This window comes from Canariomyces notabilis (assembly GCF_033297395.1).
Source record: "Canariomyces notabilis strain CBS 508.74 unplaced genomic scaffold N656scaffold_12, whole genome shotgun sequence".
NCBI lineage: Eukaryota > Fungi > Ascomycota > Sordariomycetes > Sordariales > Chaetomiaceae > Canariomyces > Canariomyces notabilis.
Window position 1 is genome coordinate 632396 of NW_027041834.1, and position 25756 is coordinate 658151.

At 55.4% G+C, this 25756-nt stretch overlaps 10 protein-coding genes across 10 annotated transcripts; 4 read left to right on the top strand and 6 right to left on the bottom strand.

Moving 5' to 3' along the window:
* Positions 1–765: 765 nt before the first annotated feature.
* On the top strand, positions 766–2624 carry N656DRAFT_710286 (major facilitator superfamily MFS-1; the record flags this gene model as incomplete). Its single annotated transcript, XM_064811658.1, has 5 exons — positions 766–1022; positions 1097–1303; positions 1413–1793; positions 1895–2262; positions 2320–2624. Coding segments are annotated over 5 exons (1518 nt in total), but the record flags the coding sequence as incomplete, so codon positions are not given.
* Positions 2625–2658: 34 nt separating this feature from the next.
* N656DRAFT_710034 (uncharacterized protein) lies at positions 2659–3594 on the bottom strand (the record flags this gene model as incomplete). Its single annotated transcript, XM_064811640.1, has 4 exons — positions 2659–3194; positions 3289–3366; positions 3443–3461; positions 3553–3594. 4 exons carry the CDS (start codon positions 3592–3594, stop codon positions 2659–2661), a joined length of 675 nt encoding a protein of 224 aa, XP_064669826.1.
* Positions 3595–4352: 758 nt separating this feature from the next.
* On the bottom strand, positions 4353–5437 carry N656DRAFT_768892 (NAD(P)-binding protein; the record flags this gene model as incomplete). The annotated part of the gene is made up of 4 exons (XM_064813659.1): positions 4353–4612; positions 4708–4987; positions 5064–5315; positions 5390–5437. The coding sequence occupies 4 exons, from the start codon at positions 5435–5437 to the stop codon at positions 4353–4355; spliced, it is 840 nt and encodes a 279-aa protein (XP_064669827.1).
* A 943-nt stretch (positions 5438–6380) lies between these two features.
* Positions 6381–7865, top strand: N656DRAFT_732514 (ARM repeat-containing protein). The gene is made up of 2 exons (XM_064812667.1): positions 6381–7014; positions 7093–7865. Exons 1-2 carry the CDS (start codon positions 6509–6511, stop codon positions 7604–7606), a joined length of 1020 nt encoding a protein of 339 aa, XP_064669828.1. The 5' UTR covers positions 6381–6508; the 3' UTR covers positions 7607–7865.
* Positions 7525–8492, bottom strand: N656DRAFT_117670 (uncharacterized protein). The gene is made up of 4 exons (XM_064808537.1): positions 8393–8492; positions 8089–8317; positions 7799–8033; positions 7525–7746 (listed from the first exon to the last, which is right to left on the bottom strand). Exons 2-4 carry the CDS (start codon positions 8201–8203, stop codon positions 7728–7730), a joined length of 369 nt encoding a protein of 122 aa, XP_064669829.1. The 5' UTR covers positions 8204–8317; positions 8393–8492; the 3' UTR covers positions 7525–7727.
* Positions 8493–9171: 679 nt separating this feature from the next.
* Positions 9172–14873, top strand: N656DRAFT_117638 (uncharacterized protein). Its single transcript, XM_064808536.1, has 2 exons — positions 9172–9207; positions 9260–14873. Exon 2 carries the CDS (start codon positions 9347–9349, stop codon positions 14753–14755), a length of 5409 nt encoding a protein of 1802 aa, XP_064669830.1. The 5' UTR covers positions 9172–9207; positions 9260–9346; the 3' UTR covers positions 14756–14873.
* Positions 14874–15952: 1079 nt separating this feature from the next.
* Positions 15953–17125, bottom strand: N656DRAFT_768895 (uncharacterized protein; the record flags this gene model as incomplete). The annotated part of the gene is made up of 1 exon (XM_064813660.1): positions 15953–17125. One exon carries the CDS (start codon positions 17123–17125, stop codon positions 15953–15955), a length of 1173 nt encoding a protein of 390 aa, XP_064669831.1.
* Positions 17126–18240: 1115 nt separating this feature from the next.
* N656DRAFT_117744 (uncharacterized protein) lies at positions 18241–19369 on the bottom strand. Its single transcript, XM_064808539.1, has 3 exons — positions 19234–19369; positions 18913–18992; positions 18241–18842 (listed from the first exon to the last, which is right to left on the bottom strand). Exons 2-3 carry the CDS (start codon positions 18979–18981, stop codon positions 18381–18383), a joined length of 531 nt encoding a protein of 176 aa, XP_064669832.1. The 5' UTR covers positions 18982–18992; positions 19234–19369; the 3' UTR covers positions 18241–18380.
* On the bottom strand, positions 19370–25002 carry N656DRAFT_117743 (ketoacyl-synt-domain-containing protein). Its single transcript, XM_064808538.1, has 2 exons — positions 24374–25002; positions 19370–24322 (listed from the first exon to the last, which is right to left on the bottom strand). Exons 1-2 carry the CDS (start codon positions 24908–24910, stop codon positions 19517–19519), a joined length of 5343 nt encoding a protein of 1780 aa, XP_064669833.1. The 5' UTR covers positions 24911–25002; the 3' UTR covers positions 19370–19516.
* N656DRAFT_117782 (uncharacterized protein) lies at positions 25003–25666 on the top strand. The gene has a single exon (XM_064808540.1). It carries the CDS (start codon positions 25095–25097, stop codon positions 25563–25565), a length of 471 nt encoding a protein of 156 aa, XP_064669834.1. The 5' UTR covers positions 25003–25094; the 3' UTR covers positions 25566–25666.
* Positions 25667–25756: the final 90 nt, after the last annotated feature.

The window sequence follows — 25756 nt, forward strand, 5'->3', positions numbered from 1 at the left end:
TCACGGAGGAGGCCTGGGTGGGGCCGCTTTGCCCCGTGCCTACATCCAAAAGATAATGCACACCACTGTAGAGGCTCGGCCCGTTGGTTGTCCCAACTGTTTGTGTAACCGTCGATCCGAGTCCGGGTCCAATCCCGAACGTTGCCGCGCCACCATGTTCTCGGCCGGGCTGCACGTAGCGTCGTGTTATATGCGCGGTTCCTGTGGCTGTTGCTGCTCAACCTGCATGTTGGACCACTGCCGGGTAAAACTGCCGGCCCAAGATTAGTAGAGTGAAGAGTCGTAGTAGTGTAAACTGTGCTACCTCAGCCTTTGCAATTACCACATACTTGTCTCGTGAATCAAACAATCTCGGCAGATGGAGCAGAGATGTGCTTCTCTTATGCATCCACAGCACCCCTGCAAAGGCTTGGGGAAGGTTAAGAAAAGGGGAGCCGGGGGCAGTGAATAGACCCGGCCAAGGCTCCTCAGGGGCAGCAGCGACCACATACATGCACCGCCCGCCATGGCCGACACCAAGGAACCATCGAGGCTCGACGTGTCAGTTTCGAGCGGGAACGAAGTCGCACTAAACCTCGAGCCCGCCGTCCGGGAAGACGTGGCGGCGACGAGCGAGGAGCACGAGAGCAGGCAGTCCTATCTCCAAGGCCCCCGACTCCATTCGACGACGGCTGCGTAAGTCCATAGTGTTGCAACGGTCAACCCCTCGGTCTTCTTTCCAAGTTCCAAGTTCCTACGTGACGCCATTGACTTACAGCCCTCAGACTATGCATGTGCCTGTTCCTCACTAACGTCGAGATCCCCATCGTGACGACCGCCCTGGTCAGCATCACCGACGAGTTTGGAGGCTTCGACAAGGCCAGCTGGGTCATCTCGGCGTACCTGCTGGGCTACGTCGGCGTGCTGATCATCCTGTCCAAGCTCAGCGACATCTTTGGCCGCAAGTCGGTCCTGCTCGCCGTCATCCTTGTCTTCACCATCTTCTCAGGCGCCTGCGGCGCGGCCCAGTCGATTGAGCAGCTGTATGTGTGCGCCCATTCCGCCCCCACATCAAACCCCCTAACTGCAAGTAACCGGTAACTCACCAAGACTCCAGCATCGTCTTCCGCGGCTTCCAAGGCATTGGAGGCGCGGGCAACTACGCCATCAGCTCCGTCATCTTTCTCGAGCTGGTGCCCTCGCACAAGTATGCCAAGTATACCAGCTCCATATCTGTCGTCTACTCGCTTTCGCTGCTCTGCGGCCCTCTCCTCGGCGGCGCTATCAGCGAGTACTCGAGCTGGCGCTGGATCTTTCTCATCAAGTATGTCATAATAATCTTCCCTAGCCTCCCGAACGTTCTGCACCACCAGCAAACCCAGCCAAGCCTGGTTTTTCGTTTACTAATGGTGTGTGCAAATCAACTGCTCCAGCGTCCCCGCGGCCCTGCCTACAGCCCTCCTCCTCGTCTTTACCCTGCCCTCGGGCTTCCCGCGCCACCACCTGCCACCGCATGCTCGCGCGACGCGCCACTACGGCTTCTCACGCGACGCGCTGCGCCGCCTCGACGGGCCCGGCACGGTGCTGCTATTGCTGGGGACGATGGCGCTCGTCGCCGCGCTGGAGGAGGCCGGGGTGCACTTCCCGTGGAGGTCGGCCCCCGTCATTGTCCTCCTTGTGGTCGCCGGGCTGGCGTGGGCGGCGTTTCTGTTCTGGGAACGCCGTGTGACACTGCGCCAGGGCAAGGGGAGCAAGGTGGAGCCCGTGTTCCCGTGGCGTTTCGTTCAGAATCGCGTCTGGATTGGCATGGTGCTGTAAGTGAAAAAAAGACAAAAGACACGAGTCCTTCTGAGCCGCCGGAGGGGCCATGGGAAGAAAGAAAGCTGATTGTTTCCCCTCCCTTTTCTTTCCTCAGCAACGCCCTCTTCTTAGGCGCGCCCTGGTTCTGTGCCATGTTCCAGCTGCCGCAGCGGCTGCAAATCGTTAACGGCATGAGCCCCGTCGATGCGGCTGTGCGAGTGATCCCGTTCAGTCTGGCGGCGCCGCTTGGTTCGGTGGTTGCGCCGACCATTGCCAAGGTCGGCCGGGTGCCCCCGCTGTACCTTGTACTGGCCGCGGCCGTGGTGCAGGTGGTGGGCTTTGCGCTCCTCTCGACGCTGCCTGACGGCGCGCCGGTACTTGCGGCGCAGTACGGGTACGAGATCATCGCGGGCTTTGGGTGTGGCGTGAACATCACGCTGCTGGTGCTCATGACGCCTTTTTGCGTTCAGGAGAGAGACAAAGGTTGGTGACCCTGCCTCAGTCCCTCTCGCATCGGCATCATCCAGCTAACCCACGCAGCTGTCGCCATGGGTGCTGTTGCCCAATTCCGTGTGATGGGCGGCGCCATAGGCCTCGCGATTGTGACTACCGCGTTCAACGGGCTCGTCAGGGGCCGGCTCGGGGATCAGCTTGCCCCGGGCCAGCTAGAACAGCTATTGCAATTCCCGGGGAACATTGCGTCGCTGCCTCCGAGCGTTCAAGAAGCAATCCGGGTTGCGTTTGCTGATGGATACGCACTCCAAGCCAAGATCCTATGTGGATTAGCCGCTGGGCAGATCCCGGCCTCGTTCTTGATGTGGCAAACGAAGCAGATCCTAGTGTAATCTTGAAAGTAGTAAACTAGTAGCCTCTTTTAGACTACTGCGGCAGGTTTGCCCGCTCGATAGCCGCCTTGATGACCTGTGCCGCCTTCAATACGGCTTCGGGATCCCTGGCCCCGGGTATCTCGTGGCCACCGTTGTGGACAAAGACTGACCTCAGCTCCTGCCGGCACAGCTTGCTCAACACAGGACCAAATGTAGGATACAGCGTGTCGGACGCACCCCAGATATGGGCAGTTGGAATCTCGATTAGCTCCCCATCCGATTCAAAGTTCAGCAGCCGCATCTTTCCGTTCTGGACTAACGCTGACGGGTCCGCTGGCACACCTCCGCAGAAGAAGACAGCGCAGCGAAAGACTGGATTTTGCCGCTGTCCGTGCGGATCCTTCTGGGACTTGTGGACTATGAGCGATGCAGCCAGTCCCGCCCCTTGCGAGAAGGCCATGACGCCGTCGAATGGGCCCTCTTGGTCCACCAGTCTCTCGAGGTCAAAGAGAGCCTTGAGGGAGCTCTCGCGTTCGTCCAGGGCATACTGCAGAAATTCGTCGTCGGGGCTGGCGATGGACTCGATCCCTAGAGCTCATCACATTAGTTTGACAGCACGCGTTGGTCAGTGGGCTTGCGCTGCTGCCAAAGTAAGCTAGGGGTGGTAACAAGGGTATCATACCAGGGGCCATTTTGGCAGGCACAGCCCCATCGATGAACTCATACGTATGCCGATTTCCAAGACTGTAACGTATAGCACCTAGCTGCAGTCAGCAACGCCAGAGCACGCTTTTGATAGCATCCATAAACTGCAAGGCCTGAGCCGATACTAGTACCTGTTTGCATCTCGAAGATCTTTTGGCCGGCTCAGTATGTCGGCGTTAGCTCCAATAAGGCAAGCCCTTGAATTATCTCAACAGTCCCAGTGAACGGAACGGCGACTCACCCGGCTGTTCGCACCCATGCCGTGGAGACACAGAAAACGCATGATGGCGATACGCGGGAGGGACAGCGCCAGAGCCAGTAGCCTGACACTGCAACGATAAATCTCTGTGCTTCGTTTGCGTCGTTCGTACGGCAATGGTGAATAGTTACTTAGTCTTATAGGGTAGGTTTCGGGTCTCGAAAGCTCCGCGGTCAAGTAACGCTGCCTGCTTGTCAGCATTGGAAGTTTAAACCCGCTGTAATTGGCCCCGGGAGACGCCTACCTACCTGAGGTTGGAGATCGCCCAGGCATGTCTGCTTGTACAGTGAGGTATGGTACTGTACAAGTACATCCATTGTCCCTTGAGGTAGCGGTGCGTACTCACCGGCTACCGCTCGATTCTCGAGCAATATACGCGGCCGTTGCCGATGTCACACCAGACGCACCAACTGCATAGTAGTATAGTACCAACACACCATCGCAGCTCCCGCAGACGAGGCACCAGTCATACTGATGCAGACACCATCTGTGGGGGCGATTTAGGGGAGCGGAAGGCTTGAATCCGTTTCGCGCTCAGTTCAGTCGCTTATGGGCAGGATTCTCGAAACGGTGTGCTGCTTAGAAGAACACTGTATGTGCATGCATGTCTCGGTGGGTATTCCGGACAATTGAAGCACAGCGGCCACAGCCCTGCAAGGAGCCAAGGACCAAGTTCATGTTCCGCGCGAGAGGATGATTGGCCTGCTAGTGCAACCACTACACATGCACATGCGATACAGCGCAAACCCGACGCGATTCGCGTCCCCAAACGCACGCATTTCTCATGCGACATGAGCAGTCAGCGTGGCACCGGCATCCATTATCAAGCCGGTGCCGTTGATGTAACTCGCCGAGGGGCTGCACAAGAACACGATATAGTCGGCAACCTCCTCGACCGTGGCGGCCCGTTTGAGCGGCGACACGGCTTTGATGATCTGTGCGAGCTGCGGTACCCGCTTGAGACTGGCCTGCATCATGGGGGTGTCGACCCACGAAGGGCAGACGGCGTTTATGCGGATGTGGTATTTCAGGCAGTCAATTGCTGCCAACGTGTCAGTTCCTTATATAGAGAGAACGGAATGGATATCCAAAGAGTAATGGATGTTGACAGAAATTAAATGAATGTTGGCAGCTTACCTGCCGACTTTGTCAGACCGATAAGGGCGTGCTTGGATGTCGTGTAGGAGACCATGCCGGGTGCTGCAACGTAAGAATTGACCGAGCCAACATTGATGATGGAACCCCTCCCCAGGCTACGGGTGCCGTGGCGGCTCGTGTGCATCAGCGGCTCCTGCTCTTTCATGGCCCTTGTGACAGCCCGGACACAGAACATTGTGCCCTTGATGTTGGTCTCAAGGGTTCGAGAGAATACTTCAAGGTCGGCGTCTGGCGTGAGGGCAGGATTAACATTGCCAATCTGTTTCCCCGCTAAGGCGTTAGCAGTCGTCCAAGCAACGGTCACAGATCGGGGCCTAGGGGGTGGGAAATCTCACGCCTGCGCTATTGATGCTGTAGTCGATACGGCCGAACTCTTTCACCGTGGCGTCAACCATAGACTGTACGCTGGCCTCGTCGCTCACATCGACCTTGACGGCCACAGCTCGGTACTGGCCGTTCTTGGCATATTGCTTGCTTTCCTCGGCAGCTTCACGGGCGCCTTGGTCGTTAATGTCGGCAAAAACAAGGCCTCGAACGCCGGCTTCGGCAAACGCAAAGGCGGTTTCCCTGCCAATGCCGCTTGCTGCCTGTTAACGGCGCTTTGTTAGCGAGCCCTCGCGGCACGAAGCCATAAACGGCTGTCGAATGTGGTTGTCATTACCCCAGTCACGAGGGCTACGCCGTCGTTGAGGATTGTCTTCGATGACATCGTATACGCCAAGGCTAAGGTTTACTTCAGTGTAGCTGGATGGGGTGGATTTCCGGGGGAAGGTGCCAATGTTCGAGGTGAAGGACAAGGTCGACTGTAGAGTCAGTTTTGATTAGAGGGAGAGGGAAACGGAAGGACCGCATATGTCGGTCCGTTTCCGCGTGCCTCGCACCTACCTCATGTGTTATCGTTGCGGGTGTTTCGCCTAAGTTAGGTAGGCAGGTAAAGAGGTACAAGTACATACCTCCCTTACCTTTTCCCTTGATTACTAAAGGGAAAATCGTTCTGTGCTCCGTGAATGTGAGGTCTGACAGCTCTAGGCGTATCATGCGGCTGTTGCACAAACCTCAATTTCGGCAGTAGAGAGGCGGTCCTGCAGAGCGAATCCCTATGGGCCGAGTAATCGCTATAGACCTTCTACTGTACAAGTCAACTAACGTTAGATAACTATCTGAATGGTGATAGACTGACCCGTATACACAGGAGACTGTAAGGGTGGAAGGGAACTACCGCACCTGGAGGCATCTATTGGGCTGGACGCTGGGCACCCAGAACATGACCGGTGCTTCAACTCAGGCTGTCGACATGTGAGGCTTCTCGGAGACAAACAATACCATATGTACATACATACAGTAATGTATTGAGTATACATATCCCGGGAAATTCAAGAACTTTACCGCACCGCTACAGGTGAAGTTCAGACAGCAATGGCACACAAGACCGCTCATGCCGTTATTAGCACGTTATTAGCACCTCAACAGTCAGGTGAAGCGAGTTGATAGTGTCAGGCTGGGATTCGTTGTTACCCCTAATGTCAGCAGTGGAAGGTTTTGACAGGAATATTACTGTACCTCTGGGTTAGGGTTGCATGTAACCGTCCTTATCGTTATCAGCTGGGAAAGACCCCTCCAAAATTTATTTGTGAACCTCCCCGCGTTGTTGTCACGCAGGGTTCGGGCGGTTAGATCGGACCATCAACCCCTCAATCACCACCCGTCTCCTAAAAACCACATCCCCACCGAGCAGCAAACACCAGCTCCTGGAACCGCAGAACACCTTCCCATTGCCAAGATGGCGGCGTCAACTTCTGCCCCGGCAGCGCCTCAACAATCATCAACCCTAACAACAATCTCCTCCCTGCGAAACACACTCTGCAACGAAGCCACCCCACTGACCGACCGTTTCCGCGCGCTGTTCTCGCTGAAGCACCTGGCGCGGACGAATCCCGCGGCGAGCACCGAAGCGCGGGCCGCCATCGACGCCATCGCGGCGGGGTTCGCCTCGCCCTCGGCGCTGCTCAAGCACGAGTTGGCCTACTGCCTGGGGCAGACGGGCAACGAGTACGCGCTGGCCCCGCTGACGGCCGTGCTCGAGGATGTGCGCGAGGACGCCATGTGCCGGCACGAGGCGGCCGAGGCGCTCGGCGCGCTGGGCAAGACGCAGAGCCTCGATGTGCTGCGCCGCTTCCGGGACCGCCCCGGCGAAGAGGTCGTCGTCACCGAGACATGCGAGATCGCGATTGACCGAATTGAGTGGGAGAATGGGGAGGGGAGGAAGGTTGAGAAGTTGAGGGAGAGGTACGTTTTGGCATTCTTTCTTGTTGTTATTATTACTGGGCAAGGGTCTAACTAAGCTGTGTGACTGTCTGTATGCAGTAATTTCAACTCGGTCGATCCGGCACCGCCTATGCCTCAGGACAAGGAGGAGCAGAATGTGGAAGAGCTGGGCAGAACCCTGATGGATACGACACTCCCGCTTTTCCGGAGATACCGCGCCATGTTCGCCCTCCGCGACCTGGCTTCGCCTCCGGACCTTCCTACTGCTGTCCCCGCCGTTCACGCCCTTGCCAAGGGATTCACCGACTCCTCTGCCCTTTTCCGCCATGAGATTGCGTTCGTCTTCGGCCAGCTGGCGCACCCAGCGTCTATCCCTGCCCTCACTGCCGCTCTCAGCAATCCTGACGAGGCCAGCATGGTCCGGCACGAGGCTGCTGAAGCTCTGGGAAGTCTCGGGGGTGAGCAGGGTGTAGAGGATACGCTGAAAAGGTTCCTCAATGACAAGGAGGCCGTCGTTCGGGAGAGCGTGATCGTGGCACTTGATATGGCTGAGTATGAGAAGAGCAATGAGACCGAGTATGCGTTGATTCCGGAGGTTACTGGCACGGCTTGAGTTGGTCCGTCATTGTCGGCGTTTGGGTTTTGGGTGGTATTAGACTTCTGTGAATTCTTGGGCCCTGACCAGGGTAATATGCTGGATCGCTCGATTCGTCCTGCTGATCTGGCTCGAGATCCTAGTTGTTCATGGTCCACCTGTGAAGCCAATATTAGTAGGAAGCCAAGCAGCATTTTCCAAGCCTCGCACCTTTCACCGCAATCGCAGTTGTATATGATGGTTGAACCTTCGTCGGCACTGCGTTGTTGAACCTCGGAGTACCGCACCCCGCGCTTCCCACACTTGGGGCAGTCGGTGTTCGCGTCGATTCGTTCCGTCTGCACCTTATGACGTTCAACAGTTTGAACGATGGATAGCTTTTGCCGCAATGCCGACGGGAAATCAGATGGTTTGGTTCTTGTTGTCACAGTCCTCCAGGGTTGGTCTAGGTACACTCAATCAGCAGCCGAGAGCAGGTCTCTTCCAAACTCAAAACGAACCTCTGTTTTCTGCCCCGCAACAGTCGCATTGGAGTATGTTTTTCTCGCTGCCCTTGGACGGAGGCAGAAGATTACCGCAATCGGTGCAGAAGATGAGAGAACCAATCGCAGCCATATTTGCAACCAGTACTATCGAGATGATTGTTAAATCGACAAAAGATTTAGGTAGGCGGACAAGCGCTTGGTGAGTTAAGGGTTTATAAGGTACTTCGTATGGATAGTCTCAACTCTGTCCAGAATTTTTAGCGTCATCTTGGAAACCAGGCGGTTGGGACAATTCATTTCCCCACATTGAATCACGGACCATTTGCAACCCTGAAAGGCCAAGACAGTTGCACCGAAAGTGGATTGGCTGTTGGGCGGACAGGCGCTGCTGCTTGACATGGGTCCGGGAGCCTGCTGTGCATCCGGCCCGGTTGCGATGTGAACTGCAGCCACTACTCCCGAGTTCAGACATTCATCAAATCCACGAGCCCTGGTTTTCTGGACACAATTATGCGTTCACATCACAGCTAGAAGAGGTTCCGGAACCCAACGCAGATTGCCGCATGACACGAATAGTGGCCAGTCACACCTTCCCTTCATTGGGCAGGAACGGAAGTCACGACGGAGCAGGCAACCAACCTGAATCCAGTTCAACCATGTGCCGCCGCCGACGACCGTGATTCACCCACCATACTTACCACCATCGACAATGGCAGGCCATCCCGGCAGTCACAATGGTGCTTTTCACGAAGCCCCAAATTTGGGGCCTCAAGACGCTCCATCTCCGGCAGTACGAAATTTCCAGAGGCCATTTACCCTCCACGAAGCCCTGCCCTATACGCCTTTTTCCTCAATCGCGCCATTCCACTCAGGTAAGCTCCCCCATCTCGTGCTTTGCGTCGCTAACTTTTCTATCTTTTCAATCTTCTAACTGCAATTCGACTGGATAGGTGTGCTGCCCTCGCCATCAATAGGTTCTGCCTCGCCTGCACCTCCGGTGAACGACCTTGTCCCTAGCACCGAGTTTGCCGCACTGAATCAAGAGGCCTCGAGTCAGACCTCTCCTTCCAAGCGCCTCCAACAGATGGTCAGCCAAGTTCAACACCTACTGGAGAGGGGAAACATACCCGAGTTGTACGTTCCACAATCCGGCTGGGTAGGTTTCCAGCTGACAGCTTGAAGCAAGTTCAAGACCGGCCCGAAGGGTTTCAAAAACCCAACCACTTCCACAGAACGACCTTCTCTTGCCTCTAGCCTGTCGCCGTTTTCCAAGATGGTCTATGATCAAGCCACGGTGCATTTTCGCTATCCGACCCCAGACACACCCACCTCGACGTCACCAAACGAGCAGCCGAACGTTGTCAGCACTCCAATCCTGAGGAACGAAGCAACCCCAGTTGAGCATCAGCCCGCGCAGAAACCCACTAAGAAACCAGCGCCGCCGAAGCAAAGCTCTAATATACAGATTAATCGGCAGGCGCATACGTACAACAAGGCGAAAATTGAGATTGTGTTGCCGACTAAGAGCCAGCTGGAGCAGGCACATGGTGCGCTTACTGATCCCAACGCGAGCGGGCACATATCGAATACGTCGACTTTCGCTGCATCTCAAGTCCCTGCTCAGCAGCAGAAGTCGGGGCCTTCTCTAGCTTCGCCTCAGTCCGTCGAGGGCGTGCAAAGACACAACACGGTAACACCGGGGAGAAGCTCCTCACAAGGGCTCCCTGGCTCTCAGAGATTTGGGATAGCTGTTGAACTGCCCAGTGCGGCAACATTCAACAAGAGCGAGTATGTGGCTGTCCCCGATGAGCCAGACGAACCCGTGAACCTGTCACTCAAGAAGCGGAAGCACGGGGAGTTGGACGGTGATGATGACCTATACGAAGAAAGCTTGGACCTTCGTCAGAGAGCGGATGCGGCTTTCCGTGATCTGAAGGTGTTTCTTCATCACGTGTTCCAGGCTGAAGATCGCGCGTTAGCAGACCAGAGCAGCAACGAGACGATACTGATCCTCGCGGATAACGAGGCCACTTTAACGGCGGCGGCCCAATCTAAGGTGCAGGTACTGCTAGGGAAAGTCACATCTCTGAATTGCTTCAGCAGAATACAGCTTGAAGACCTCCTCCGTATACTAAGGCTTTCAGAGGGTGCTCTAAGACAGGCTGATGCATCAGACATCAAGATAGACGAGTCATGGGGTTCTGCCGAAGTCGAGCAATGGTTGCAGCAGCTGCCGGTCGTCGAGACCGCCATGCGAGCCGCGCGAACACTATTGAGGTTGATGTGCGGCGGACGCGAGGATAAACAGCTCTATCCAGAGGACACGATCGAGCAGTGCCTCAACTTGTGCAAGCGACTGGTGGACGGCATCATCATTCCCATCGCTGAAATAAGAGGCGCCCAGCACACTGCAGAGCTTTTCAAGGCTCTGTCTGGTATCAAGAAAAGGATTGTCTCGTTGTTCACTGAATGCCAGAAACTCTTTTCTCTCATGTCCACCTTGATTTCCAAGGTCGACACGTCAGACACCGTTACGAACACGCTGGAGTTTACGGCATCGCGGCTGATTTTCATGGAAACCGCCAATGCGGAGAGGGAATCGGTCGTTGACACGCAGAAGTTTGATGGACTTCGCTTGGTCGCAATGGATATGCTATCCCAAATATTTCTTATGAACCCATCCCAGCGCCAAGGCATCTTTGACGAGATCCTGACGTCCTTGGAGAAACTCCCGTTGGGTAAGCGAGCCCGGACCTTCAAGCTGGTGGACGGCAACAGCATCCAGCCCGTTTCCGCTCTCATCATGCGCCTCGTTCAGACAAGTGCTGGCAAGGCTGATGAGCGCAAGGGTCGGGGCCGGAGGGGAGGCATCAAGTTCCCAGACAACGAAGATGTGGACGGCGGAGAAGGACCAAGCGAGCCAGACGCTTTTAATATCCGCGACGAGGATGACGCCGGCACGCGGCATTCTACCTCTATCCAGGAGCTCACTGCCCTGGCAACGCCTTTACTCGACACGGCCAAAGCCAATGCCTCATATGTTATCAAATTTATCGTTAACAGAGCACTCAAATCTACCAAGTCGGGCGACACGCCTTACCGAAATCTCCTCGATCTTTTCGTTGAGGATTTCACCATGTGCCTAGACAACCCGGACTGGCCAGCCGCTGAGCTGCTCCTGCGGCTCCTCATGACCATGATGTTCGGCCTTGTGGAGAACGACAAATCTCCAGTTCCTGCCAAAAACATGGCCCTTGAACTGCTGGGCATCATAGGCGCCGCAATTTCAAAGCTTCGTGGCCATGTCAGGAAAGTTGCAAATAATTTAGACGCTATGGGAGATGAGTTGGCCTTGTTTCTCTCCGACCTGGCGGCGTCAGCCCTGGAACTCAAATCTCGCCCGGAGCACATGGTGACTTGGACAGGGCCCTACCGCGCAACCCTCGAATATCTCGAGAGCCGCTTCTTTGAGGACCCGCATCTTGCGAGTGCCATCTCCTTCATTGTTTCGGATTGGGCGGACAAGATCTGCACGTGCTATGATGATTTCGAAGACGACAATACGGAACGCGACCAAGAGCTCGGCCGGCTTGCCTACCGACTTCGAGAGATGATTCAAGACCGACGATGGCTGTCCAATGAGTATTCTTTCAAAGACGTCGGTCCCAATCAGGCCAAGCTGTCATACTCCATCATCGTCCTGCGGTCTCAGCTCTGCGAGGCATTCAGTGCCATCTTGAACATTCTCCTGAACTCGATGGCTAGTGACCAACCGACAGTGAGGAGCAAGAGTTTGAAGAGCGTTAACCAGGTCCTGGAAACTGACCCATCTATTTTGGACGGCGATTCAGTGGTTGTTCAGCTGATCCTCCGGTGTTCCAATGATTCTTCAACGCAGGTGCGAGACTCTGCGCTCGGCCTCATCGGGAAATGCATTGGCATGCGGCCGGCACTCGAGGAAAAAATGACAGAGACAGTGGTCGATAGGTTTTCTGATGCAGGCCCGGGAGTGCGCAAGCGAGCCATGAAGCTGGCAAAGGATATCTACCTCCGCAACAGTAACAGATCCCTCCGGAGTGCCATCGCGAATGGCTTGCTTCACCGTGTTCAAGACCCAGAAGAGAGCGTCAGGGATCTTGCGCGGCAGGTGATTGAGGAAATCTGGTTTGCGCCTTACCATAATGGCGAGAATTCGGCAGCTTCTCAGATTTCTCTTTCCGAGCATGTTTCCCTGATGGTCCAAACGGTCAAGAGAGGAAATATCGCAAACGTTCTCGATAAGGTTCTGCAGACGCTCCTGGCGCCGGATTCAAAAACAGCACAAGCATCCTTGGAGGTGTGCACGAAACTGGTGGCGAGCATGTTTGATATGGTTGACAACACAGAGTCCAGCGACCCATCGCTCCCATCTGGTCGCGATGCCTTGCAGGTCCTAATGATTTTTGCCAAGGCTGACGCGAGTCTCTTTACATTCGAACAACTGCGTCTGCTCAAGCCTCACATCACAAGCATCGGTAGCAGTGAGGATCTGGCAGTGTCAAGAGCGGTAGTGGTCATCTACCGCAGGGTACTTCCTCAACTATCAAGTGCGCATGCCCAGTTCCTGGCAGATGTGCGCAAGGAGCTGCTGCCTGTTGTTCCTAAAGTACCGCGGGCCTTGCTTGACGACGTCATGGCATGTCTCTGGATCATCAGCACGCTCCTGGAAACCTCTGAACATCTCGCCAGGTTGGTCCTTTCGAGCTTGATTGCTATGCAGAAATTGCGCCTTCTAAGCCAGAAGGAGCCCCTCGATCAACACAAAATCCGCCAGTTTGACCGATATTCGCTCATCGTTGGCATGGCCGGCAAGCACTGCAACCTCGATAGCCACCTCGAATCGTTCAAGGAGAAGGGCTTTCCAAAGTTCAGCGGAACTACAGTTTCGAAGCTCATGGTCGACGTCGTTGTCCCCTTTGCCGGCCCTTCCCAGCCCCTCGAAGTGAGAAAGGCAGCCCTGGACTCGGTTGGTCTGGTTTGTCAGGCTTCGCCGCGGAACTATGTGTCCGCGAATGTCTATACAGCGTTTCAGCAGGTATTTGACGACCAGATTCCAGTTCTCGAAACGATGATTTTGCGGTCCCTCAAGGAATTTCTCTTTGCCGAGGAGAAACGCTCGGAGCAGGCTTCTGAGGCACCTGCCATCAATGGTGCGAAACAAGAGAAGAAGCGCGAACTCACAGTGATCGGCGGTACCAATTACGACGATGTGGCGAGCGCCACGACTCATCGGTTTCTAAGGGAAATCACCCGCATCGCAACTAGCACCCAGGACGAACATGCATTCCTGGCTGTCGAGGTCCTTGCTAGTATCAATCGGCAAGGCTTGGTACACCCCAAGGAGACCGGAGTCACGTTTATCACTTTGGAGACTTCGGCCAACCCACGCATTTCAGAACTTGCCTTTTTGGAGCACAAGGCCTTGCACGCCAAGCATGAAACGGTGATCGAGCGCGAGTATGTAAAGGCTATCCAATCAGCCTTTTCATATCAGCGGGACGTCGTGAAGGATCCCCGCGGCGCAACAACCAACCCTTTCACTCCGAAGCTCCACCTGATGATGGAGGTTCTCAAAATCAGCAAGTCCAAGAACCGCCAGAAGTTCCTCGAGAAGTTCTGCACGCAGGTAGACTTTGATGTCTCCAAGCTTGATACCTCGGAAGAGCTTCCTCCGCACGTCCAATACTCCCGCTTTATTATCGATAATCTCGCCTTCTTTGAGTACCTCACAGTCGGCGAAGTTCACTGCATAGTCTCTGTCATCGAAAAGCTCGTAACATCGACGGGCGCCAACGTTGCGCAGGCCATTGAATCTGAAATTTTTCAGATCCGCATCGACGCGCTCGACGGCCCTCCTAACGCAGCCGGCCAACCCACCGCAGCAGCGCCGCCAGAACTCGATGGAACCCAATTGGGACCTCAGGGCCAATCCCAACAAGCAGACGCCGCCCATCCCGACATCGACCTCACCAGGTTACGCCAGCTAACAGCCGGGTCAATGATCCTCCTGGCCCTATGGGAAGTCCGCACGTACCTCCGCCGCTTGTATGGTCTGAACAATTCCAGCCACCGCCGCGAGAGCGGCAAGGCGTCTAACGCAGCAGCAGGCGGGGTCGCCGCCGGGATGGGAGGAGGAGCTAACGGTGGCAACAGCGGTAGAATGCAGGCCAAAGACCTCAACAAACCGCCCGTCAAAGTCCAGGGCATCACGGGCGACAAGCTCTGGGAGGAGATTGGCACCATCATGACTTCCCTGTCTGATCGCCAGCGCATGATGGGCGCATGCAAGGCGTTTGTGGAGCTCATGAACGTTGATAAGGAGTTCTTGGTCCCCGCTGAGGAGGAGGATGAGGATATGGATTTGGACTTGGATGGTGCTGACGAGGGCGCGTATCTCAGTGGTGCGGAGGAGGGTGAGGATGGAGAGAAGTCCCCCGCTGTGGGCAGAGGCAGGAAACGCAAGGCCTCGGGCGCCGTGCTCGGTGGCAAGAAGAAGATGGCCAGGTCCTCGTCGCAGCCGAGGAAAAGGGGTCGGCCTAGGAAAACGAGCGTTGAGCGTACAGGAGCGGGTCAGGGGCGGGGCCAGGGGCAGAGGCAGATGCAGACGCTGGGCGGTGAATTTGAGGAGGAGGATTGGTTTTGAGGTTCGGGTGCATCTTCCTTTTCTCTTGCTTTGTTGAGAAGCATATCCCCATTTTTATTACATTTGCTCGCCTGCCCTGCTGGCTTGCTTTGCCGAGGGCGGCGTATTATATACGCATACATGGCTGGCTGGGTCGCTGGCATGGTCGGGTTGATTTCAAGGACCGGATTCGTCGAGGATTATCTTCTCACCCTTTCCACTTCTCATATCCTTCGTTCTGCTAGGGCAGGCGCATCATGAAATATGAGATCAGCAAACTAGCAGGCGCCGGGTTAGGCAGACAGACTCTGTTGCCCTTGTCTTTTGGGAGGTTCAGCCTGGTATGGAGGGGCGGAGGCGTCAATTCAAGGAACTGGCAGGTACGGCGTTTGGTTCTGGCGGGAAGAAGGATACAGGCAGGACGGAACCCTGCAAGGCGGGAACAGATAAAGAGAGAGTCTAATATTTCTTCTGCTCCTGTGAGTTAGAGGATAGAGTACCTAAATACATATTTCACGGAGTTGATACATGCTTGTATCCCTTCCTTCTGGCCGGGCAACGCTCGGTATTCTGGTCCCTCATCACGAAGTAGACGGCCGTTGGCCTCAGGTTATTTTAGTGAGCCGAGCTATGATGAGGGACGAGAGGGGGGCATTTGGTTCTAGCTGGCGGACATAGCTGCAAAATGGTTCATGCCTCGACATAGAGTGGAGGATGCGACTTGGTCTCGCTGCAAATTGCCTGCCCTAAGTCTGTCTTTGCTCGTATCTACATATATCATTCCATGGTTCTTCGGCCAATCGCGTACATGAGGATGAACAGTTGCTCGGGCTATTGTCAGGTGGTTTGAGCACCGATGCACTGTATTGTTTCCTCAGTGCTAGGTAGATTCGTCGGATTTTGACTAGAGTAGCTGCGTCAGTCCTGGACCTTCCATAGTCATCTTTTCGATGGTGAGTTTGCCGTGCGGGCTTTGCATGACTTACATGCTATCAAGATACTCTGGCAGTCTGAGTAGCGACCAGGCTCGGTGTGCAGGATCCTTGGCCTTTTTGTGCAGGCGTAGGCGGTGTCCCATCGTCCCCTGCGTCAACGTCGGCTCGGTTTGGCGTCCATCTTTTGCTCGGCACTGGCACCCGTTGGGATTATAGATGGCTCTGATGTCAAGGTTACACATCCGGGCATTGATGATAATTATCGTTCGCGTCCTCAAAAGCCTCATCCGGCCGGTGAGGCACCCTCGACTGCCTTGCTCCTCCCAAATAACCTCCTAAGCCCCGCCCCTTTGCTCGCAGCAGTTTTGGGCCGTCCATTGCCAGCATCAAACGACATTTTCGACCTCAACGGCAACGCCGCTACTGCTTTCGATCCCTGACGAGGCGGTAGATGGTCCTTTTCTGGTACGACGGGCGGGTTGCACTCCATGTTCTCGTCCGGCCTTCTCCCCCACGATGGTTCCACTGATCTCTCCCGCTCACGTTGCTCCCTTCGCTTCTGTTCCCATTGGCGCTGCCGGTCGTCCCCCTCAAATATCCGTTGCTGCAGCAGATACTGCGCATGGTGTTCCAACTGCTCCCTTGACGGTGGCGGTCGACCAGGGGGGTAGTAGTACTGTGGTGGTGCTGGTTGGTGCCCCGCTGCAGGCCGGGAAACAGGCCCAGGTGACCCATCGGAGGGCCATCCCCTCACCTCATCGTCGTTAATGACCACGTACCAGCGGATTTCTTCCCCGCGCTGGAGCTGGTCACGGAGCTTCTCGAGGAAAACCGGCTGCTCGCCCTTCTGCTGGGTTTGGAGCAGGAAATGCTGCTGCTGTTGCTCGTAGCGCGCAATCTCTTCGGCGATGGAGCAGGACAAGTCGATGCGCACGGCGTAATCGGCCACGTAGGCGTACGGACGTGAGACGGCGGTCAGGTCGTGCGGGTCGTACTCTTCCAGAAGCTTGATGGCGGACCAGGACTGGGACGAAAAGTCATCTTCGGGCGTAGCGCTCCGGGATGGGTCATTTGGTAAGGGTGGCAATGGCTGTTCTTGTTTGATGCGACTCTGGTTACGGCTATGTGTCTGGACATGGGCCCGGGTCCGGCTCTGTGAGCGACTACGACCGCGACTCCGGCTGCGGTTTCTGGGAGAGTCACTGATGGTGTAGTCATTGTTGTAGACGTAACTGCCGTCGTCGCTGTCGACGTCATGCGAGGGCGTGTAACCAGCTGTCGCGGGGATACAGTAAGGGAGAAAGTCAAAGAGGCTGTAGAAGGACCTGAGGATGCACTGTGAACTTCTGGCCGGTATTATCCACTCGGGCGAGGCGTCATCAAGGTTCTGGACTATCACGTAGACGCGGATGCTCCGCCGCTGCCAGCGGAAGCCGTGGCAGAGGTAGGCGGGCATGACAGGCCAACGATTGACGGGAGTCCTCTCTTTTTCTTTCAGGCAAGTTCAGCTGCGATCAATACCTTACAGTCCGCGGGAAGGAGCAGACACGATCGCTCCGATCAAGACTTCCAAAACAAGTTCAGACGGAATAATGTCAGGGCTGAGCTTTGTTTTGTCATTTGAACTGGGCCAGGTCCAGGCTCACGGCAGCTGGTCGATCTCGGATTCCCCAGACTCGTTGAATTGCAGTCATGGGAGGCCCAGGATATCCAAACATTTGATGTCGCAGGCGGGCACAAGCAGGGGGGGCAGGGTCCTGCAATGCAACCCTGACCTTGAACCAACTAATGCAAGTTGATTAGCTAAGCTACGGGTACGGAGTATGTAATTACATATGTACTGGGCTGTTTGTAAAGTACAGTACTGTGCGGTAAATGCACTCGTGCGACCACAGCGACCGGAGTGTGGTCCGCTGAGAATGGGCTTCCAGGTTGCACTTTGTTTCCGCCGTGCTGCAAGACCAAACCACGGCAACTCTGTCTCCTGCAATGTCGCAGGTGGACGGGCGGTACTCGGAGAATCCATGCCAACCTACAAAGTAATTATTGCAAGTGACGCCAAAGCTAAGACAGGGCGATAAAGAAAATCCTCTGCTGCAATCGACTCGGCCGACGACGGGGTGGGCCCAAATCGACTCTTTGTGCCGCTGTCAGCCTGTCGCAGGCTCGCACTAGGTATCCCAGGGCTCTTCTACACAGTATGTAATCACTGTACTGGTAGTACTGCACATGTAATACAGTACCTATTACATATACATACATGTTATAAGACGCTCCCCGCACCACAGACCCCTTGTCCCGTGACTCCCGTCCCTCGTTCAGGTCGATTTTCAACTGTCCGTTTTCTATCTCCGGACTCCGGGTTGCCGATTGGAGGGCAGTAGAATATAATAATCTGACTAGACACGCCTACGAGCCATAATGTAGACATAATGTCGGTTAACACTGGTGCTCCCGCCCTTACTAGATTCAATGTAAAGTGAATTGCAGTGTTACTAGTAAGGACACAGAACCTCACCCCTCCCTGCTAACTAATGAATTATGAGACTCTCACCGCTCAACCAGTCGACGGCCTCTAACTATACAAACAAGTTTCCTCCAAAGCAATCCAATGCGTATCTATATGTCAAATTCTTGTTTCGAAAAAGAGAGAAAAAGAGAAAGAAAAGCAAGGAAATCGCTGAAAACTACCTTGGTCATGTTAGCCTAGCTCACAACCGACGGAGGTGAGCCTTCTCAATCTGGTTCAAGAGGAAGTCGTAGCCCGGGCCTACCCCCATCTTCCAGCCCTCACTTCCGGGAGCCAAGTCGAGGTCGTAGATATGTTTGGCACCTTTAACAGCCAAAAACCCGCCCTCGACGCCGTGGTTTTCCATCGCTCGCGAGAACTCGACCCCCTTGCTAAACGGTGCGATCTCATCCTCGTCTCCAAAGACCAGGTACGTCGGAGTTGAGTAGTTTCCCTTGCGAACCTGAACAAGCGGGCTAAAGGCCGCCGCGCGATCGGCGTCTGGATACGGAAGCTCGTCGCTGTCGAGGGGATTGTCGTTGAATAGGAGCGCCATGCCCCTCTCCTCCTTAACGAGGGCGAGGACGAGCTCGGAACGTGGATCGCCGGCCCGGACCCAGCCGAGCTTGGTCGTATCAAGGCTGTTGGGTGCATGGCCGGTTTCCTGTCACGGAGAAAAATGAGATGAGCAACGGTCCATCACGTATATGGGCGGTAGACGGTGGGATGCTTACCGGTTGAGACGGGAGCAACTTGCGAGCCTCGCCAAGAGGCATGGTGCGGTAGCCGTGGTTCTTCCCCATCGTTATTGGCTCTGCGATTGACACACAAGTCAGTACAGCTGCCACCAAAAAAAAAAAAAAAAAAAAAAAAAAAAAAAAAAAAAAAAAAAAAAAAAAAAAAAAGTTGACGCGAAATACCGACTTTCAGGGTTGTACTCGACCGGGCAGTAGAAAGACAAAATCGCCATAGGAGGCGCAAGGCCAGCCTGTGGAACAGTCCAAGAGGTCGTCATGGCGAGAGTACCACCCGTGGACCAGCCGATGACCACATACTTTCTCGGGTCTATCTCGATGCCTTTGGACCTCGTGATGGCGGGCAGGTCTCTCTGTACCCACGCACATGCATCACGTATGTCGGTCATGGCGCCATCAAGAACGTTAATTTGTGGGCAAAGCCTGTAGTCCACACTGACTGGGAATATCCCATTGGCGAGGAGGAATCTGGTCTGGTGAGGACGGACGGCTCTCCGTGAGAGTGTCAGATGGCCTCCGCCGTGAATCATGAGCGCTGCCAAGCAAGAATGTCAGCCAACGCTTCATGTCTTCAGTTCAAGTGTCAAGAGTCCATACCTACGGGCATCGGCTGAGGAGGCGTCTCCATTGGGATGTATAGATCAGCCAGGATCTCGACTCCATTGACCTCCTTGTAGACAACGGTGTCAATACCCCTATATCGAGAACTTAAAGCGCCGTTCGGTCTCAGCCACGGAACGCTGCAGTCAATGGCGTGTGCAGAGTTCAGCTTCAGATCTTGCTCTGCCGGGGTCTCGATTTCCGGCGTGGTTCCAGGTGTGGTTCCAGGGGTATTGCTCTCACCAGCCGAGTCCCTTGTTGAGTCTGACGATTCTGAACAAGTGTCGGAAACCGGTTCTGCGTTGGCAAGCGAGCATAGTTTCAAGAGTGAACCGACGCTACCGAGCAAAATGTCGTCGGTCCCAACTTTGAACCCCAGTTTGCTTTCAATTTCGTCTGCGAGTTCCATTGACGCCAGAGAATCCAGGCCCATGCTGCTCAAGTTCTGGTTTGCCTCCATTTCCTCAACCGGAACACCTGTGTAGACGGAGATGAGCGCCTTGAGGTCGGCCGCGGCGTTGCCCTGTGGTCTGTCTGCGCCGTTGTCAGACGCGGAGGAAAGCGGCGTCGCATTATCCAAGGGAGGAGGGATGGGAGTAGCGGGAGTACTGTGCTGGGGACGTGCAACGTCTTTCACCAGGGACACCGCCGGCGAAGCATTGTTGTGGATAAGGCCTGGCCGAATGGGTGTTGACGCGGACACTTTCCGATTCGCAGACTCGAGAGCGTGTTCAAGCCTCGCGGCTTGGATCCTTACGAACTGGATATTGGTGGCGTAGCTCGTCAGCTTGCCGTCCCCGGAGAAGACGTAGACAGCCCCGCTCGACGTCTTGGCATCCAAGGGAGAGAACATGGCATACACTGTCCATGTCTGCGGTGTTTGGAACTCGGTAGGCGACACAACCATCTTGCCGATCTTGGACGCAACGTAGATCTCGCCATCTGCACTCGAACCAGAGTTGCAGTTGATCAGCAGACCGAGAACTTGGATGAAGCAGTCGGTTGTGATGGCGTCGTAGAAGTCCGCCACGGTACTCTCCGAGGCTGAAAAGGACGTCTTGGGGACCCGCACTTGTGCCACCGCTTGCTTTGCTCCCAGAGTGATGGTGGACATGCCCCGAAGAATATCCGCGTACTCGACGACCCTGGAGAAGAGAGCGTAGGCCGTGGCTGTTTTGAGTCGTTCTGCATTAGGATCGTTCTGCAGAGCCGCCATTTGGTTGCCGACGAGCATCTCATAGAGCTGGAGATCGGTGTTCTCCGAGTCTGAGGTGTTCACGCTGAAATCGCCCTCCGAATGTGCCACTTTCGGGTTAGATGAGGATCGCACAGAGTAGTGCCAGGCGTCCTCGCTCGTTCGGGTCGAGGCTCGGTCGAGTGTAAGTTGGACATCGATGCTGTCGTCACAGCCAAGCGGCTTGGTGAACACGACATTCTCAAATGTGATTGTCTTGCCCTTTGCTGAGGCGCCGAGCTGTTGCATGGCCATGATTGCCGCCTCCATGTACATAGACGCGGGACATAATGGTTTTTGGAGCACGGCGTGACCCTGGACGATTCTCGTATATCTTTCGGTGGTGGTGTGAAGACAAAATTGGTGCGACGATCCGGTGGAGCCCCTATAGCTTACCAGCGGCTGTGTCGTGGTGCAGTTCGGCGTGACTGGGTTGGCCTGCTTCATGGACTGCGCGGCCTTTTGTTCCTCGATCGCGCGGTCGACGTACTCGAGCCAAAATTTGGGTCGGTCGAAGCTATACGCGGGAAGCCAGATGTGTTTCAGGCCACTCTTTTGCGGTGCGAAGAAGTCCCAGTGGGCGACGGGAATATCCTCAAGCCAGAGCTTCGCGACCGCAGCTGCAGGGGACACGACGGGATGGAACGCGTGGATGGCAGGGTTGGCGACGGCTCTCTTGGCCATGGCAACGATGGGCGTGTTCCATCCGGCTTCAAGCCATATGCAGGGGCCAAGCCGCTGCTCCGCGCGGCGGACCGCATCAACAAAGTACACAGGCTTCCTAGCGTGATCGGCAATGTATGATCTCGTGGATGTCTTGTTGCTGAATGCCACCGGGCTCTTGGTGCTTGTCTCCAGCGCGATGGCGGGCTCTTTCCACTCGACAGTGCTTCCGACGTGCACAAGGTCTTGCAGCAGAGGCTCTGTGAAGCGAGAATGAAAGCCGTGGCTTACGTTGAGGCGTTGGTACTTTATACCGCGGTACCTGGCGTCCTGCTGAATGGTGTTCTCAGCCAATGCGATCGAGGTCTGCTTGCCGACGACAACATGGCTGGTGGCACTGTTGTGGCACGCGATTTCTAGTTTGTCGTGGTCATAGTCGAGAGTCGAATTGGCAATCTCCATGATCGATCGGACTGTCTCTTCGTCGGCGTGAATGGCCATCATGGTGCCGCCCTCGGAACCCCACTTGGCCTTGATCAACTCCGCACGCGCGTACACCACCTTCAGAGCATCTGCAAGCGAGAGCGCTCCGGATACAGCGAGCGCCGCGAGTTCGCCCAAGCTGTGACCCACGATCGCGTCCACATTGAGACCCGCATCCAGGAAACACTGAGCGCAGGCATACTGGACGGCGACGGTGCCACACTGCAAAATGGCAGGATCAGCGATGGGCTCAACCTGGCTCAACGCGGGCACAATGTCCGGGCATCCGAGACGTTTGAGGATGTCGTTGCAGGTCTGGATGTGATGCTTGAATCGTGGGTTCTCCTGAAGCGCTGACGGACTTAAGCCAATCGTCGTCTTGCTCTGACCGGAAAAGACCAGGACGACTTTCTTGGCGGCCTTGGGAGCCTGAACAAAATCTTGTGGAGTGCAGCTCCTCAACTTGTCTACCAGGTCGGCGAGACGCGAGGTGGCGGTGGACCAACGGACGCGATGGTGCTTGCGTCGCTGGCTTAGGGTGAACGACAAGTTGCCGATTGTCAGGGTTCCAGCGGACTCGTGTTTGGAAATATAATCTGCCAATCCGTTGACGTATCTGTACAGACTCTCGGGTGAAGCCGCACTCAACAGAACGGGAAACTCTTGCATGGGTTGGTCCATCGAGTCGTTTGGCTTGATGGCGCCACTCTCCTCCAACCACTCGGAGCAGAGGAGAGCAGAGTTACTCCCAGACGCTCCAAAGCTGCTGACACACGTAACCCGCCGCCCTGACACAGTATCCCATGGAAGGAGCTCGGTAGGGATATGTATCTTGTGGGGTTCCAGAGCCGGGATCTTGTGATTGAGACGCTTGAAGCCTTGGAGTGGAGGGATGCCCCGGTTCCGAAACATGGTAAGGACCTTGAGCAGACTCGCCACCCCTGCGGCCGTCTCGCAGTGTCCAATATTGGCTTTCAAGGAGCCGATATAGAGCGTGCTAGACCGCTTAGGACCACCAAAGACTTCCCGAATGCTGCCCATCTCAACTGGGTCTCCCGCTTGCGTCCCGGTGCCGTGAGCCTCGACATAGGTGATATCATCCGGCTGGAGTCCCGACTTCTCCAGGAGGCGCCTGTATAGCGCCCTCTGGGCGATACCATCCGGCACCGTGATTCCAGGGGCGCCGATACCGCCTTGGTTTGTGGCCACCGCGGGAATAACGCCCATAATATTGTCTCCATCTAATACCGCCTGCTTGAGCGGTTTCAGAACGACGAGACCGACGCCATCGGCGCGACAGTAACCGTCGCCAGAGTCATCGAATGGCTTGCACTGACCAGTCTTACTTAGGAAAGTGGCCTTGCCAAGATCAAAGTAGTTGTGCACGCCAGTGATGATGTTGACGCCGCCTGCAAGAGCGATAGGACACTCGCCGGCGATGATGGCCTGGCAGGCTCGGTGGATAGCCACAATGGATGCCGAGCATGCCGTATCGATCACCTCAGAGGGGCCCGTCCATCCAAAGTGGTAACTGATCCTCCCGGACAGGAAAGCCCTGATGGTACCCGTGGCTGTAAACGCCGTCGGAGAATAGGCGCTCGTGTTCTCGAGATATTCGGTGTAGCTGGCCCCAAGAAAACATCCGACCGGGTCACCGCGCTCGCGTTCATGGTAGCGAAGATAGCCACTTGAGTCCATAGCCTCAAAGGCCGTCTCCAGCAAGAGTCGTTGCTGAGGATCCATGTACTTTGCTTCGCGAGGGCTGATGCCGAAAAATGCATGGTCGAAAGCCTCCACGTCGTCAATGAAATTCCCATAAAATTCTCGCTCCGTTACCCACTTGGGGTCTTGCCAAGCTCTGTACGAGTTCCTCAAGGGGACTCTGTCGGTTCGGAGCTTTTCTAGCCGTGTCTGTCCCTGTGATATGATCTTCCAGAGATCATCAAGGGAGTTGGCCCCAGGAAGCCTACATGCAGCACCCACGATAGCTATGGCGTGTGATGGGAACGATTGGAACGTGCTGGTGCTGGCGGCGGCATGGGCCGTGCGGGGGATGTGAGGTGCACCGACCATATCAGCGTGTACCGTCAGGACATCGAGGCCGCTGCGTTGAAAAGGTGCCATTGGGACCGGGTTGCCAAATCCGAAGACAGCAATGCTGTGCTGCCTTGATCCCGTCCGTCCAAGATCCGATGCTAGACGTTGCATCACGAGTGGCCAGTCGCACCGTGAGGCCAAGACCGCCGAGATGATTTCCTCAGTCAGGGCCCCGTCCGACGTTGCTACTGGTTCTCCTGTCAGGTTGGACCGGATCGGAAACTGGAGAAGACCAGAAGTTGGATAGTGTAGCTGGGAAAAAAGGGCAGAGCATTCGCTAGCTAGAAGTTCTGTGATTACTGGAGCGTTGGCCTGCTTAAGTCAGTTTAGAGTTCGTCATCTTTGAGGAGAATTGACACGTACATCCGGAAATCTTTGAACAATTCCTAGTCCAAGGGACAAACGGACGCCAGCTGCAGCCGAACGCACAACGTCTTGCTCGTCTGTGGAAAACGCAACAATAGTAGCCGAAAGGAGTCCTACGCCACAGCCTTGGATGCCGCCAGGCCGGACGCCCTTGAGAAAGTCGGGATGTCTCAGGCCTGTCCGTTGCAGATACTCCAGGTACTGCACGATGTGAATGGTAGTAAGAAGGGGGAGGTCGACAAGCTCGGACACGTCGCTCTCGAGGATATCAGAGTCGCCCGTCTCGATCCACGTTCGAAAACCCTCGACGAGCCGCGAGGCCTCTGTGAAACCGACAATGCCTCGCCGGGACGAGGTCAGGCTCCGCCATGTCGCTGGAAGACTGCAGACGGCGTCGGCCAGAGGTTTCAACAGCGGCTCTTGAACGAGTCTTGACCGGACATGGGAGAGATACACCGACTCGGGTCGGCCGCTCTGGGATGAGAAGACGGCGGCCGAAGGACTGGCAAGCGGTTGTGGTTGTGTCCGAGTCATGGTTGTCGATGTACCTAGGTAACCTCGTACGACGCAGGAGAAGATCACGCGAGCAGGGTGACGTTAGAGTTGCATGATTGCATCCTTTGTCGAAGACTATGAGTATTCGGTCCACCATCTGTCGGATCTGGTGTTCTGGCTGCATGTGCAAGGTATATTGTGAGCATCGCTGTGACGCCCTCCCATGCAAATTCCGCCGAAGCGCCCACACTCGGACCATAACCCCGGACTACCACATCGGCGCTTTCTCACAGCCTCACAGGTATCTGACAAACTCGCTTCTTTTACTGTAAGTGACCATGTGTGGGCCTTGGGAAGAGACTCACCATCCCCTTGGAGGGCAATCGCCTCAGATTTCCCTGGTGAGACGGCGCACCCCAGGCACCCGCGGGCAAAAGGAACCTCCACTCCTTGCTGGCATTCCCATGGTTGTAGTAATCGACAATTCGAACGGTACCTGCTTACTTTGGCGTCAGGGAAACGGGGATGCGAGCCTTATTCGTTGACTCGCCATATGATCGCCGTCACCAAGTTGTCGGGTTGCCGCAACCTGGGAATCCAAGGGAGAATCTGGAGCCATTCTGCACCCAATCTCACAGTGGACTTCTCAAGACCTAGAAACTGCATTCAATGTTCTCAAGACGACAGAATCTAAAAGTTTGGGCTATGTAAGAGGGTATGAGGCGGATTTCTCATTGTGAATGTGGAAGCTGGAAAATGGATCATAAATTGTGGGTTTTGGTGGTTGCAGTGGTTGTCTGATCCCGCTAAAGATACGGTGGGGTGCCCAGTAACGACTGCCTTGTGCGCTGGGCTGCTAGCAACAGCTGAGCGAGGCTTGTGCAG